The 14857-nt window shown below is 33.7% G+C and overlaps 1 protein-coding gene across 1 annotated transcript; it reads right to left on the bottom strand.

Moving 5' to 3' along the window:
- Window positions 1-2537: 2537 nt before the first annotated feature.
- Window positions 2538-14579, bottom strand: LOC106762030 (transcriptional regulator ATRX). The gene is made up of 14 exons (XM_014645711.2): window positions 14255-14579; window positions 8405-8608; window positions 8110-8291; window positions 7276-7402; window positions 6961-7158; window positions 6821-6868; window positions 5810-6718; window positions 5585-5692; window positions 5343-5416; window positions 4764-4815; window positions 4517-4603; window positions 4399-4442; window positions 3581-3655; window positions 2538-3508 (listed from the first exon to the last, which is right to left on the bottom strand). The coding sequence occupies exons 1-14, from the start codon at window positions 14354-14356 to the stop codon at window positions 3064-3066; spliced, it is 2655 nt and encodes an 884-aa protein (XP_014501197.1). The 5' UTR covers window positions 14357-14579; the 3' UTR covers window positions 2538-3063.
- Window positions 14580-14857: the final 278 nt, after the last annotated feature.

Raw genomic sequence — 14857 nt, 5'->3', positions numbered from 1 at the left:
AACACATTCTCACTTCTCATCACACACACGTGTGTGTGTGTATATATATATATATATATATATATATATATATATATATATATATATATATATATATGCTGTGAACCAAAATTTAGAAAAGATGAGACATAAAGCAATGTATGCTGCTTTGCACAAGCTAAGAATAAATTTGTTTTGTGGGATATACTAAAGAATACAAGAAAACACATTTTTTAAAGTAGATTTTATCACAATCACAGTAAACTGTTTAGAATCTTAAAACAAAACAAATATGGAATCGTTTATCTGATGTTACCAAAATGGTTACTTGAAACATAACTGACAGAAGTTGAAAAGAAAAGTTGCACGACTGCAATATGAGCAGTTGCAGTTCCTGAATGCAATTTATATTTAGTATGGAAGAAGTAAATTTGTTGAGGAGAACAGAGAAAGAAAAGAGGAAATGGGTGGGACAGTATTAATTAATTACAAAAGAGTGGAAACTTAATTGCTATCCATTAACATCCGTACTCAAGGAGAAACCAAAAGGAGGTTACAACTTGCAAACCCATGTGCATACACACAACTTTCCTTTCCTTTTATTAATTTTTTTTCTTTCCTGTCAAAACTTTTCTATTTTAAATTAATCTGTTTTTAAACCATTATGATAAAATTTATTATTTTATTTATTTGGTTTAATTACGTGGTAATTATGATCATCAAAGTGTTTAATTATAATAAATATGTTTAAAATGATGTTAACTAAAAATGTTGAAAACTATTCTTCAGCTATTGTGAAGAAAAATTGTAGGATTTCTCCCTTCATTGAAAGAAAAAACATAAATAAGTAAGTGATAATTTAATCAACCATTACTCTTGAATACCACGTTCACCACAATTCATATCCATTTTATTTTTATTCAGTCATAAAAATCTTCTATAGAAAAATATCTCACTAATGAGAATGAAGAGTAGACAGATTATATACATCATCTAACATAATGTTATATGTAATGATTCTCAAGAGAGAAAAACTTTGTAATCCTAATTTATCACAAATTCTGAGTTCAAATAGATTTTTATGGACCTTGATTTTATAATCAACGTCCTGTTCAATAAAAGAATCATTTTTCTTCTGTTCAATATCACAAAACAAAATTCTTACGTAATATTACTTGTAAATAATGATAATTTAAAAAAAAACTATTAAAATCCAATTTAAAGGTAATAGAAATAAAAGAGGATAGGTTAGACATAAATAAATTATGTAGATAGACAATATAGTTTAAATTTTTTTATAAATTTTTCACCCTCTTGTAAAATATTTCTAAACAATAGAAAAGAAAAATATCAGTTAAATCTATTGTTCATTATAGTTTATAATTGATAAAAAATGTAGGCTGTTATGAATATTAATTAAAAATTAAATGTCAGTTTATTTAAAAGATGTAAAACACTCAATCAGAAAGAGAATATACAGATTAAAAAAAGAAGTAAAGTTTACAAATCAAGGAGAAAAATTCTGATTGGTGATCACCATAATCAGTACATGTGCCTTTAGCAAGAGGACAAAAAAGCAAAGTCACTTTTGCATGACCCATATATTCAATTGGGTTTTGGCCTCTTGTAAATTCACTTTGCAGCAAAGTTTGACCAATAAAAAGAGTAGAAAAGACTAGTAAATAATAATGACCAATAAGGTGGAGAGAAAATAAAAGTACATGCAGTTATATTCTTTAACCTGCAACACTATTTTTAAAATCTACTATCTAAAGTAGCTAAAGATTTGGAGTTCTAACAACCAACAAATTATGAAACGACAAAACCACCACTATCTGTTGTCTGTAACAAAAAGGGGATATTGAAACATAGTAGTCTGTAGTGGTGTAGATTTGAGATCAATAATTCACAAAAGAAGACAGCTAAGACCTTTTATTAAATTTGGATTTTTTTTCAAATATATAAACCTTCTTTAAAATTTAAAACTCGAAATTCATGTGATTACTTCACAGCATGGTTGAAGCCATCTGAATACCATGATAATCTAGTAATTTCTGATTATATTAATTATCCAATACCATGAAAATTAAAAAAAGAATATAAAAAAAAACACATACCAAGCTTTCGTCCATGTGGCAATAGAATGGGTTGTGGCCCAACGAAAACTACATTATCATGCATTAGTTGAGACATTAATACAGTCAACCTAGGCCCACCATAACAAGCATACTTCGTATCAGGACCATCATATAGACTAACAGGAATTTCCCCTTTAGGTTTGCTTATGATTTTCATTCCTACTTTTGTTTTCTGTTTTCACCTTTTCATTCATAACAAAATCAATGCAAAAAAGCTGCTTACTTCACTATGAAATGTCCATCAATAAAATTCGGCCAAATCATCTCTAGGAATATTTAAACTAAGTACAGCAATAAAAAAAAAAGCAGCCTAGTTTGGTAGCCATATTCATATAAAGCAGAATGTTAGTGGAGTTTAAAAATACCAAATTTGGGAAACGTAATGTAATGCGGTGATATGCATGTATTCATTGACTAAAATGTGGAAAGCTCAAAGATACAAATTTTAACCAAATAAACCGTACAAACATTAGCTTTCACCACATCAATTATGCTGAACGTGTTGTCTCAACAAAACAACACCACAACCACAGCTCAGCACCGAGCAAATCAAAGAACGTTAATTAGATAGGTGGTAAGTAGTCAACCCTCAGTATCAGGTACTGTGCCAAAGCATTCTTTAAATGAAGGTTGCTAGCCAAATATTTTCAACTGTTGCCTTAAAAATAACATCCCTCTAGTCTAGAAAGAAATGTAAAAGTGATTAAGGATACTAGCCCATACTACAACTAAACTAGCCTAGCTAATTAACATGAGAAAATAATACTTACCAACAACGAGATTGATTACCACAAAATGATGAACAGCTAACCTGATACAGTTAAGGAATAAACAGTGAGAATAAATACCCACTTCTATGTTCTTTGATGCTTCTTTCCCCTCTTCAACTAACTCCCTTGTGCCTTTGAAGATCTTTAAGTCATGCCCTTGAGATTTTCAACTTTGATCAAGCATCTGAGTTTTCATCCTCCGCATATTTTCTCTTTAAACCAGATTTCATCTTACCAGTACCATTAACATCACTCTTTCCACCACCTTTAAGAGGTTTTCCTTTAGAAATGGCAGACTTCAAGGTTTCTTGCTTGGATTTCCCACCTTTTGGAGTTTCTTGCTTAGACTTGGCAGCAGATTTTGGCTTGCTAGTGTCATCATCCTTTGATTCGTTAGCCTTGGAAGTATCTGAGCTTTTGGATTTATTACTCGTTTTCTTAACGGCAGCGGCAACGATTTTACTGCCACCACTTTTAGGAGTACCGTCCTTAGATTTTCTGCTAGCTCGGTCCTCAGATTTGCTAATAGTCTTGGAATCTTTGGATTTGTTTCCATCTTTGGACTTTTGGCTAGACTTCATGGATGCACCCTTTGATCTACTGGATGCTGCTGCTCCACCGCTACAAATTTAGGTAAAAAATTTAGTCCTAAAAAAAGGTGGAAATGGAATAGATTATTTGATATTCACAAACCTTTTGGAAGAACCGTCCACCTTTCCTTGCTTGGTTGATTCATCAGCACTGGTTTTCCCTTTCTTCTTCGGTGGCCTGAATAGAATCGGAGAACAATAAAATGTGAACAAGACCAAATAAAGAAACAGATGAAAACCACACTATGTGTGCGACAGCATCAAAGAAAAAAGAAATATACAGCAATAAACAACACAAGTCCATTTGAATCCTTCAAAAAGAGGGGAAACATAAAACAATCTACTGAAAAGTTCTTAATTAATAAAAATCAAACCAGTGCAGCACATAGCCTAATTGCTTCACGATATACAAATACCCATGTCATACAATTGATCACTTTAGTGAAATAAAAGGATACAAACACTATTTTTTAAAATATCTCTTTTAGCACTAAAAAATCACACCCCTTACATGCTCTGGAATTCCAAAGGCCAGACAAAATTGGAACATCAAATATACAAAACAAAAATATGACTATCCTGAACCGACAAGGAGTAGGGGGGACAAGTTCCAAATTATGCCATGGGGGTCAAATCATATCAAAAGATCGCTAATCATCATTCACAAAAAATACATATTTGAAAGAAGTGAACGCTCAGTTTTTCACGCTACATATACCATGGTAGCTTTCTTTGAAACAATATATCCATCAAAACAATAATAAGCACAAACAGCACCAACTAAACCAAGAGCATAAATGCACAGAATTTCTGAAGGGCAACATCACAATATATGCACACCCCATAAAAACATGCGTAAGAAATATAGGATAATAGAAATAAAATATGTCTACAAAAAATGACATTAACCATAGAACATACATATCAGTGGAAGCATCAAGACTTTCACGATCACTTTGTCCTTCCTGTTAAGAGAAATAATTGCCATTAATTTATGTGCAGAGAAAATTTGGTGTATAAAGAAATGCCGTAGGCCAACCTCGTCTGCATCTGAGCCAGCTTCAATTAACTTCCATTTTTCCTTCAAGAGATTTAATGTTTCTTCATCACCATCATCGTACAAGACCTAAAATAAAGAACATATGTCAGAAGATAAAATAGTAGGGACAAGTTCCGAATTCCATCATGGGCACAGCAGCACAAAAGAACAAAAAGAATAAGTTTAATGTCAATAAATAATGGAACGGGGGAGGATAGAGAGATGACTTGATAAACTGTCAAATCACCTTGTGCTTCTTTTTGCCAGAATAAAAAGAATGAATGACACCTTTGTAAAACCTGTAACAAATGAGGTATCTGTGAAATTTTGTAGCAAATATTTCTATTATATAAAAATGAACAGGCAATCTAATCATAAACATAATGTGCATGATATAGCCTAGTTTTATAAAAACACGTATTCCCTCATTATTTCACATCAAACATAAACCCTAGTTTAATTATTACAAAACAGTTTCACATACAAACAGATCAATTAAATCACACACAAACACATTTAAGCTAGTAAAGAAAATCTAGAACACAAACCATCAAGACCACAATAACTTCAACAGAATGGTTTACAAAACCATGCATGTAATAAATGTGACAGCAATACAAGTAATGCAAACATCATGAACACAAAGCAACATTAGTCCAGATTAAGATGTGTAAAAACAAATGTTCCCCAGCTAAGACAACCATAAAAGAACTAGAGATTACAATTTGAAAGTAAATGCCAAATAACAAGAAGCACTTCCTGGCCCCTTATTAACTGAAATTTCCAGTGACAGCAGGTCAAAATGGAAGTCATGCTAAGTACTTACTCCTGATCCTCAGGCCACCAAACTTTGACTCGTAAACCAACAAGGTTTTCACCATAGTCCTTCACATCAGACTCCTGGTACAGGAAAAGATAATTACCAACCAAAGCAAGAATACAATGAAACTTTTTAAATTAGCAAGACCAAGCTACATAAAGGATTTTCCCAAAACAAAGGTTCCCTTACAAATATATCAAGGAAGTTCCGGTATCATAATTTAAAAATTCAGAGGAAAAAGGATATACATTTTCTTTTCCTGAACTGCGTTTCCTTTTCACATTTGCCTTGGGAGTCTCCTCCGAACTTTCATCTTTAGTTGACTTTGTACCAGGCCTTGGAGAAGAAACCACTTCCTAAATAATTAAAATTGATTTGTTTAATGCTTTACTTGAAAAAAAACAAAGCAGAATAAAACATGTAGCAATAATAATAATATACAGAAGCAAACACGTATAAAGTGTGAAAAATACCCTGTCCACATTGGTAGCAGTTGATTTTGCTAGATCTGTTTCAGGGTTAGCTTTCGTCCTCCCTCCCTTTTTCTTGTCCCCAATCTGCTTTGAAGAGGACCCGCCACTACCCTTTTTGTTTTCATCTAATTTCTTTGCTGAATGCTTCTTAGCATCTGCATCAGTTGCTGCCCCACTTCCTTTTTTAACTGAATCTACAACACTAGCCTTTCTCACAGAGCTCTGACCAAGTGCCTTTTTCATTGACCGCCTCGAAGGTTTGGCTTCTGAATCACTAGCTCCTCCTCCAGAAACCTTAGAAACATCCTCTCCAGCCACATCTTTTACAGGGCCATCTTTCCTTTTTGTTCGCCCAAGTTTCTTCAATCGATTTTCATCATGGAGGTTCTCACTTAGTGGAGAAGCAACTCCAGATTCATTGTTGTATACCTTTGATGATAAAGTCTTAGCATCAACCTCTTTGTCATTCTCTGAAGGTCCTGCTGCTTCAACAAAATGGTCCTCGTGAGGGGAACTGGGTACTTTCTTGCTGTTGTTTTCGTGGTCGAGCTTTTTCTCAGTTTCCTTATCATTCGCAGCAACTTGACCCTTGGAAAGTTTTGCAGATTTAGTTGAAGAGCTTGATTTCTTCCGTCGTCTCTTGGTAGATTGTTCTGGCTTACTTTTACTATTGTCAACTTTTTCAGAGTCTAAATCATTACACACCTCATGACCAGATATATTCAAACCTTCAGAGTTATTAGAGCGTTCAGCATCCTCTTGCTTTTTAATGGACTTGGAATTAGTTAAAGCAGTACCTTCTTCAACGCATGCAACACCATTGCTCATGACCGACTTTGGAGATATATTCACATCAGGATTTTCTTGTTTAGAGGGACTACTAACTTCCCTTGCATCCTTTTCTACTACCTGATAAAAGCACAATCAACATATTCTGGTGTTCAATTCCAGATGACAACTTCAGAGCCACAAGATATATAAAAAACAAAAAACATTAAAGTGGGGCCATACATGTGCTGACTCCTCACGTGGTCGTTTTGCCAACTCACTCTTATCTTCCTGAAACAAATCAATATGACAATAGTATAATTTCAGGATTCTCTTATCATGAAATGTTTCAAATATTAACAAATGACCAACAGAAAACTTACCGTGTGCTCACTTGTAACACATGTATAATTTTTCTCCAAGGCATCAGATGTGTCTTGGCATATTGAAGAAAGTACCAAACTATAATCACCCATAGGTATACCCAAGGATTTCACTGCTTGACCCAAATAGGGTTTAAGCTTGGTTGCACAACTTTCAAGGACCCTCTCACCCAATTTTTTGGCAATTGGAAAAGCTTCCTATATCACAATGATTATCAATGTCAAACCAATAATAAAATTCAAACAAAAGCAAATGTTCAATATCAAAATTGCAATCAACTAAAAGATATGAAAGTGAAACTGCAAAACTACAACCTCGTCATCTTTTTTAACTCTGGCCAGAAGTGTAGACAGCAGGTCTAAGGATATATCTTCACTTTCCTCTAGAACAAGGGTCATAATTGTTTCCATGGATGAAAAAACATTTTCTGGATGATATTCCCTGAAATTTTCAAATAGACATTATTAGAACTATGTTGTCCATCCCCAAAATAAGAGTTTCCAACTATCTAAAAAAATGCACTAGCATGTACAGCTACAACTATGAGCACTGGGTTTAATAATTTTTAAGAAAACCAGGATAAAGATTTTATGTTAAGCCCGATATAATTATATTTATACATGGCTTTCACTTTTCTTGATTTCTATCAATTTTCTTCATATAGCTGATATCTAGTTCGATTTTCTTGATTTCTGTAGATTTCTATACATGGCTTATATTTCATATTTTTGTTGGTCTTTAATCTCATGCAAAAGTTATTGAAAAAGCATAATTGCAGCCAAATTAAATGATTTTTTTTAATTATCCAAAGAAAACATGAACACAAGGAGACTGAAGACAAAACCAATCAAGTTCTAATAGGGAGAATCATAACATATGTGTATCAGACTGTCAGTATCCACCAGAGGTAAAATATGTATACCTGGTCACATTTAAAGTATTTTTCTAAAATTATATTGAAGGAAGTAATCAGTAATCACACTAATATGTGCTTACAAGATAATAAGCAAGAAAAAATAAACACATTAACTTAGTAAAAACAGACTAAATAGTAACAAATCAGAATAATTAAACCATGCTTGAAGTAGAATTACAGATGACAAAGTATTTGAAGCCATGATGAAGCCAAACTTGACCATAAAGGGTACCTTATTGCTTTAAAGAAATGCTGAAACATCTCCAAAATCAGGGCATCACATTCAAGATCCAGCATTACAACACATGATCTGACTTTTGCAACAGTTTCAAGAATTGAGGTCCTCTTTGCATATGATCGACTTAACGTATCATGTAGATTTTCAAAAGAAGATACTATTAATTGAAAGACCTCCTGTAAGAAATGTCATTGGTGAAATTCAGATTGATCACAGATTTACAGATATTTTTGTAAAAACTAAGATCACAAGTCTATTTATATACTGTAGCAGAACAAATTATGCACACCTTCATTTGATCATCATCATAAGGAGCATCAGGTGCAGTGATTCTTGTTATTTCACTGATGCAAGAGGCAACTGCGACTTTGACATCATCATCTGAGTGCCTCAGAAGTTTGTCTGCAATCAATGCTTTCAATGATGGAGAGAGTGCAATTTGCATAGAGTTTGAAGGTGACTGTTCAACCTTTGATAGGAAGCTCTCTACTTGCTGCATGGCAAGGGAGAAAAAATAATATGTAAAATCACAAAAATATATTTAGTCCTTTGACCAACCATTTAGTTAGGGCTACGTCTTTAGACATAATCAAGCAACTGTTCACCTTCACCCTCAGTTCAGAGTTCAAAATCGTGATTTACTTCAACTTTTATTAGATATTAAATCACGGGCAGATGAATTGAGACACAAAATTATGTATGGAGAGGTTATATTTTGAATTGAATCATTTTATACCATGATTCATAAGATTCATAAACATTAAAAAATGAACCATACTTAAATATAAGACAAGTATAACCATGCAGATACAAAATTCATAACAACCACTAAAAGAATAGTAGTTGTATGTATATTTATGCTGCACATTTCAGTAAAATAACCTCCAAAAAACCACTGTTGTTGCAGCATGAAATTCCTAAAACAATGATTATAGCTACCTCAACTATTGTTGTTGCTAGTATTACTACATATACTAAACAACCTAAAAAAATTTTATCCAAATCATTCATATTTCATCCTCTTCCTCTCCAAGATCTACATCGCTCAAGTCATCTTCATCTCCTGTGAAAAGTTCTTCTTCCTCATCTCCTACTATGGATTTTCCATTTTTATTGGTCTTGGCGTTTAAGTTTCATATCTATAAGCAAAAGAAAAACAAAAAAGTTCTATTTTGAACGTTGAAGTTCAAATTTCTAGAATTCTAAAAAGTATAAATAACTACCTCGCTTCCTATTTTTGCTTGGAGCTGCCTCTTCAACATCAAAATACTCATGTACATTCATCCACAAGGAATGACTAGGCAAGAAATGAAATTTCTTTTCCCGTGATCCTTCATCACCCGGCAAACATATGGGACCATAGGCTTCCCCCTTTCCTTCACTACTACTTTTGCCTCATCTCAAGTTGAATACACCAGACCATTTAATCGTTAAGGTTCCAATCTATTTGTTCATTTATTATGCAGCAGGTAAAAAATGCACTGATTCCTTTCACACCTCATTACGCCACATGTGAGGCTCAAAATTTTCATGGCCACCTTTTGTAATTATAATGTAATTAAAAATCTAAAAATTAGATAAAAATGGTAATGAGTAATTTAATTATCAGGTTGTTCGTTGTTTCTAGTATTTATTGCCATGTCCATTCCAAAAAGCAACTTTGCTCCCTTGAACTTTTCAATTTGTTGATCCATTGCAATTCCTGTTCTTGCAGCCAAAGCCATTCTTTGAAATGTTTCACACAAACCAACCAACACCTCACTATGTGGATTGAAAGTGTTGTCATAAGGATATCTACCACTATAAAAAATAAGCTACTGAGAACAAGGAAGGAAGTGCTTAGTAGGACAAATGTAACTAGCTTACCTAGGATTGAGATAATTGGCTGCTGCAAGGAGAAGCCTATGTAGTTGTAAATTCTATGTAGTGTCAATAATTTTCCACACTTTTTTATACCTTGTTTCTTGCTTTTGGAATTCAGCAATTTGCTCCTTAGCTCAATCCATTGCTTCATAAATGGATGGCATGGCTGGTTTTGTACCAACATCTACAAACCTCAACTTTTACAAGTGGAATCACACATTTCAGGAAGTATGTGATTGATCTTCAAAATCTACCATCACTCAACACTAGATTCATCGCTTGCTTAGCCTCAACTTTAGTAGCATGTCAACTTTTATTTGCATTTTTTTTTTGTTGCTTAATACAGTTGAATGTAAAAGTAAAAACACGTGTGACAGCTAGTCTTGCTAATGTTTTCTTTACATTTCAGGAGCTCCACAATTGTTTCCTTCACTTCATCTCAAACACTAGGACAAGGAATAACATCTTTGTAAATAAGATGATGCTTTCTCCTTGCTATGCCACTGCAACAAGCATGAGAACAAAATTTACTTTTTACTTGTAGTCTATTAGTATCAGGCTCCCCTTTTTTTTTCGTCTATATCTATAAAGCAAGTGTACAGAAGAAAACCCACTCAGGAGTAGCACATGTAATAAAAGGCAAAGGACCAGCAGAAAAACGTGTTGTTGAAGGGTAGAAAGGAACATCTAAGAGACCACCAAGTAGACATGAGGAAAAGACAGAAATAAGTGGGTAACAAGTGTAGGCAGAGAAGAGAGATTATGGATAAGAGTCTGGAAGGGAGGAAAATGTAAAATCATAACTGGGCATGGCTGGAGGGAAAAGAACAACCATTTTACTTCTCCTCCCATGCTGATTCTCGCAAAAAATCAAAGAAAAATTAGGGCTTTTTCAAACAGGGTCATGCAAACTAACCCATTTCAGAATGTAACCCGACCTGTTTCTGAGTGCAACCTGAACATGGTCTCTCTCCCACGATTCAAGGCACAATTCAAACAAGAATGCAATTCATGAAATTCCAAAAGAGATTTGAATGATACAAGATAGATCCAGGAGCGAAAACCAACAGCTATGACACCATAGGTGTAGAGAATGGTATCATACATACGGATAATGTATCACTTAATTCTTACTACCATGATTAAAACTATAACATCAACCTTTCTACGTGTTGCCTGAGTTCAGAGGCATTATTTAAATCAGAACAATTCTCTACTCACCTAAAGGTAAGAAGTACCTAGGTGAGGAGGATAAACAATGCTGATTCTTCACACTACTTAATTATGCCCATGGCTGTAATTTATTGTCATAATACAAACTAATTGACCCAACAAAAGGACATATAAGAATGGCTTAGTGATAAAGTTGGAAGGAAGGGTAACTCCCCCACTTACCAAATACTAACAACCCGATCAAAAAAATTGACCCAACAAAGAGGAGAGAAGGCCAACCAAAGCAAAGAAAATGGAACAAGAATTTCAAATCCAACACTTGAATACCATAGATTTATGTAAGATAGGATATGATAGTATTTATCATAAAGAGTGTATAAAAAAGACAAATTCAATAAGAACACAATCACTTAAAAAGTATTGTGGAACGGACTCAAGGTGCAAAATCGGGGAATTGTAGGATTTCACTATCTAACTCCCAATTTTAACTACTATGAGCATGATTGCATCAACTATTTTCTTCGATAAAGTAATTAAAATGTTATTGCAAAACATAGTTAACTTACAATGCAATAGGAACAATTAAAGAGATAATTAGACTAAATCATACCATCGATACGGTATATTTAATAATAAAGGGTTCAGATTATATAAATGATGATAGGTACTAGTAGAAGTTCAAAGACTCAAATTATTTTTTTTCTAGAAAGATGGCCTGATAAGGGTTCTGTAAGAAATGCAAGGTGATTCCAATTGGGAGCCTTACTACACAACATAAAGATTAGGTCCATGATGTTTGTCTTGAGTATTAAAAAAAAAAACACGTAAAGTTACCAATCAAAGTATCAATAGGTGCCAACTTAAGGGAAATGGTTATTCAACATTTAAGAAAAAGCTACCAGAGGAAGGAAATTAGGAATAACTTGGTAATGCTATTGTCAAGTGGGATGAAAAGTCTGAGAAAATAAGGTTGCAAAGATAAATTTGGGTGGAACAAGAGATTTAGGTTGGAGACATACAGAATTTTGGTGGTGGAATGAAAATGTCAAAGACATGGTATAAAGAACAAAAGAGAATGCTTTAAAATCTTACATAGGTGCAATAGTACTGAAAATTAGAAATGGTATAAAATCCAAGGAATGAGACAAAAAAACAGTGTAGGAAGAACCGCCTAAAAGTTTATACAAGAGATTTGGATTAAGTAAGAATGTAAGATGAACCAGGTAAAGTTTGGACAAACCACAAACGAGGAAATTTGTAACAGAAGAAGTAGAAATACAAGAAAATGAACAGAAAATATAGAATTTGAATAGGAAAAGTAACAGAGATCCATACAAAGAATAGATAATGGCATAGTTGTTGGATCAAATGGTATACATGTTGAAGTTTGGAATGTGGGAAAACAAGGTAGCATTTTGCTCACTAAGCTTTCCACAAGATTTTGACATATACGAAAATGCCAGATAAGTGGAGGAATAGGGCTTTAGCCATATATTTAAGAATACAGGATATATTCATAATTGTGCTAATTATAGAGGTGTAAAACATACGTGTAACACTATGAAAATATGATCAAGGGTGATTAACAATAGAAAAAGGGGCAAAGTGAGGATCGTACAAAATCAGTTCAGTTATTTTGAAAGAAAGGAATAGGATCAGCTAGCAAGGGACATACAAAAACCTGTAACTTTTTGCACGTTTTTTGCGAATGATAAGTTTTGGTTGAGATATCAACGCAGCAACTACCCTAAACTTAAACTTTGGAACAGACTTTGGAAATAAAAGCTTTCACTTAAGTGGGAATACGATAGCGTACAGGCATCATAATTTGAATAAGACAAGAAGAATCTCTTGTAGAAATAAAATTGCAAGAAGATGTCATACCCATAGGCTTCTTAATTTAAGTATATGGGAGCAATACTACAAAATGATGGGGGTGATTAAAACTGGAACAACGTGGGATTTCAGGATACAGACAGGTTATTTGTGACTAAATAGGGCACCTAAGAACTCAAGTACAACTTTTGTCGTGTTACTGTATGTCCCGACAATGCTCTATGGTCATGAATGTTGGACTTTACAAAAACAGAGAGAAAAAAGTCAGAGTAGCATAAATGAGAATGTTATGATGGATATGAGGTCACACAAGAAAAGAAAAAACACAAAATGATTACATGAGAGTGATTAGTATGGCACTGGTCACAAAATCTCCAAAACACAGAATCACTGGTCACCAGTAGCCCAAGCCAGTACCACACCAAATCTCCAAAACAACATGGATAACTTTCATGCCCTTGTCACAAACATCCCAAGTTACAGCAACAAGCCAAAAATGTCAAGATACACATCAAATTAACAAAAAGGTGGAGAGTGAGATGGGAAAGGGAGGTACAGGAAGCATATTGCAGGATGCTACAATAATATCCAGAGGAGGACAACCAGTGGTATGGTGCAGTGATTGCAACCCCTATGCCACAACCACTACCACCAAGCCAATGTCCCCACTCAGACCTGACCTAACGTAATTGTTGGCCCCACTCCAAACCCTCACTCCCAATCTCAACACAACCAATAATCAATAATCAATAATTTCATCAATTGACAAAAACTGAACAAGGCAATTCCAAGACCTCATTCAGTTTCTTCACCACCATTTATTTCATACATCCATAACCAAACAATAAAGAAAATTGGTGTCGACTGTAATTAATTCCAGCATATTAATACTATTACCCATCATCACTTACCAATTAGAACTCCATCACTTTATGTGCAGCAGAGGAGATAATATATAATATACACCATATCATATTATCTTATATTGGTATATCTATTAAATCTTACGCTATAACAATCATCCCTTCACAATCATCCCTTCACCCCCAAGACAATTTAGGTATCAAAGATAACAATTTCAAATCAAACATTCCATGCATTCGTCCTTGTATCAAAACCACACACAAACATCAAAGTCAAATGTTCTAAACGGTCAGATTGTAAAAAAAAATGTTATACATGCATCGAACAATAAAAAAACAAAACAAATTTGAATATCAAAAGCGAGTGTTTAAATAACTTTCAAAGGGAATAAATGTGATATTACGTCTAGAAGTGAGAGAAGTTCCTCAACGGATGACGGAGGATCTGCGAGTTTGTTACCGGCCTCGAGAAGTTGCTCTTCCAATTCTTTATCTGTAGTCGCCATTGGTTGTGTCGTTTCCGTCTCTTCCTCTTGATCTTCGACAGACTCAAGCTGCTTCACTTCGGTCCATGTAAAAGTTTCAATCCAACCCGATTTGAGAGTAGATGTGGATGGAACAAGGAAATTAGGGTTTTTTCAATTATTTTTCTTCCCTTTCCCTCTTTTCCTTGCCAAAAATGAGAAACAGAAAAGAGAGAGTGTGTGACAGATAAAAGAAAAACTAAAGAGAGAGAGTAAAGTTCGTTTTAAAAAAATGGAGAGGAAGATTTCTTATGAATTATATCTATTTTCCTGTCCCTTACAAAAAGCTAACATTTACTACTTTCCTATTCCCATATAAAATAATATTTTTATCCAAACAGTACATAAAATAATAATAATGTAATAACTTTTATTTATTTATTTATTGTACTGAGATGTAGTGAAGATACTAATGTGTCTTCATGAAATATTGTTGCAGTAAGTAAATATTTAATAAATCATTTTATAGATTTAAAAAAAATC

The sequence above is a fragment of the Vigna radiata genome, chromosome 5, assembly GCF_000741045.1.
Source record: "Vigna radiata var. radiata cultivar VC1973A chromosome 5, Vradiata_ver6, whole genome shotgun sequence".
In the NCBI taxonomy this organism is placed as follows: Eukaryota; Viridiplantae; Streptophyta; class Magnoliopsida; order Fabales; family Fabaceae; genus Vigna; species Vigna radiata.
The sequence above is the reverse complement of the archived record's forward strand: the minus strand, read 5'-3'. Positions and strand labels throughout refer to the sequence as shown.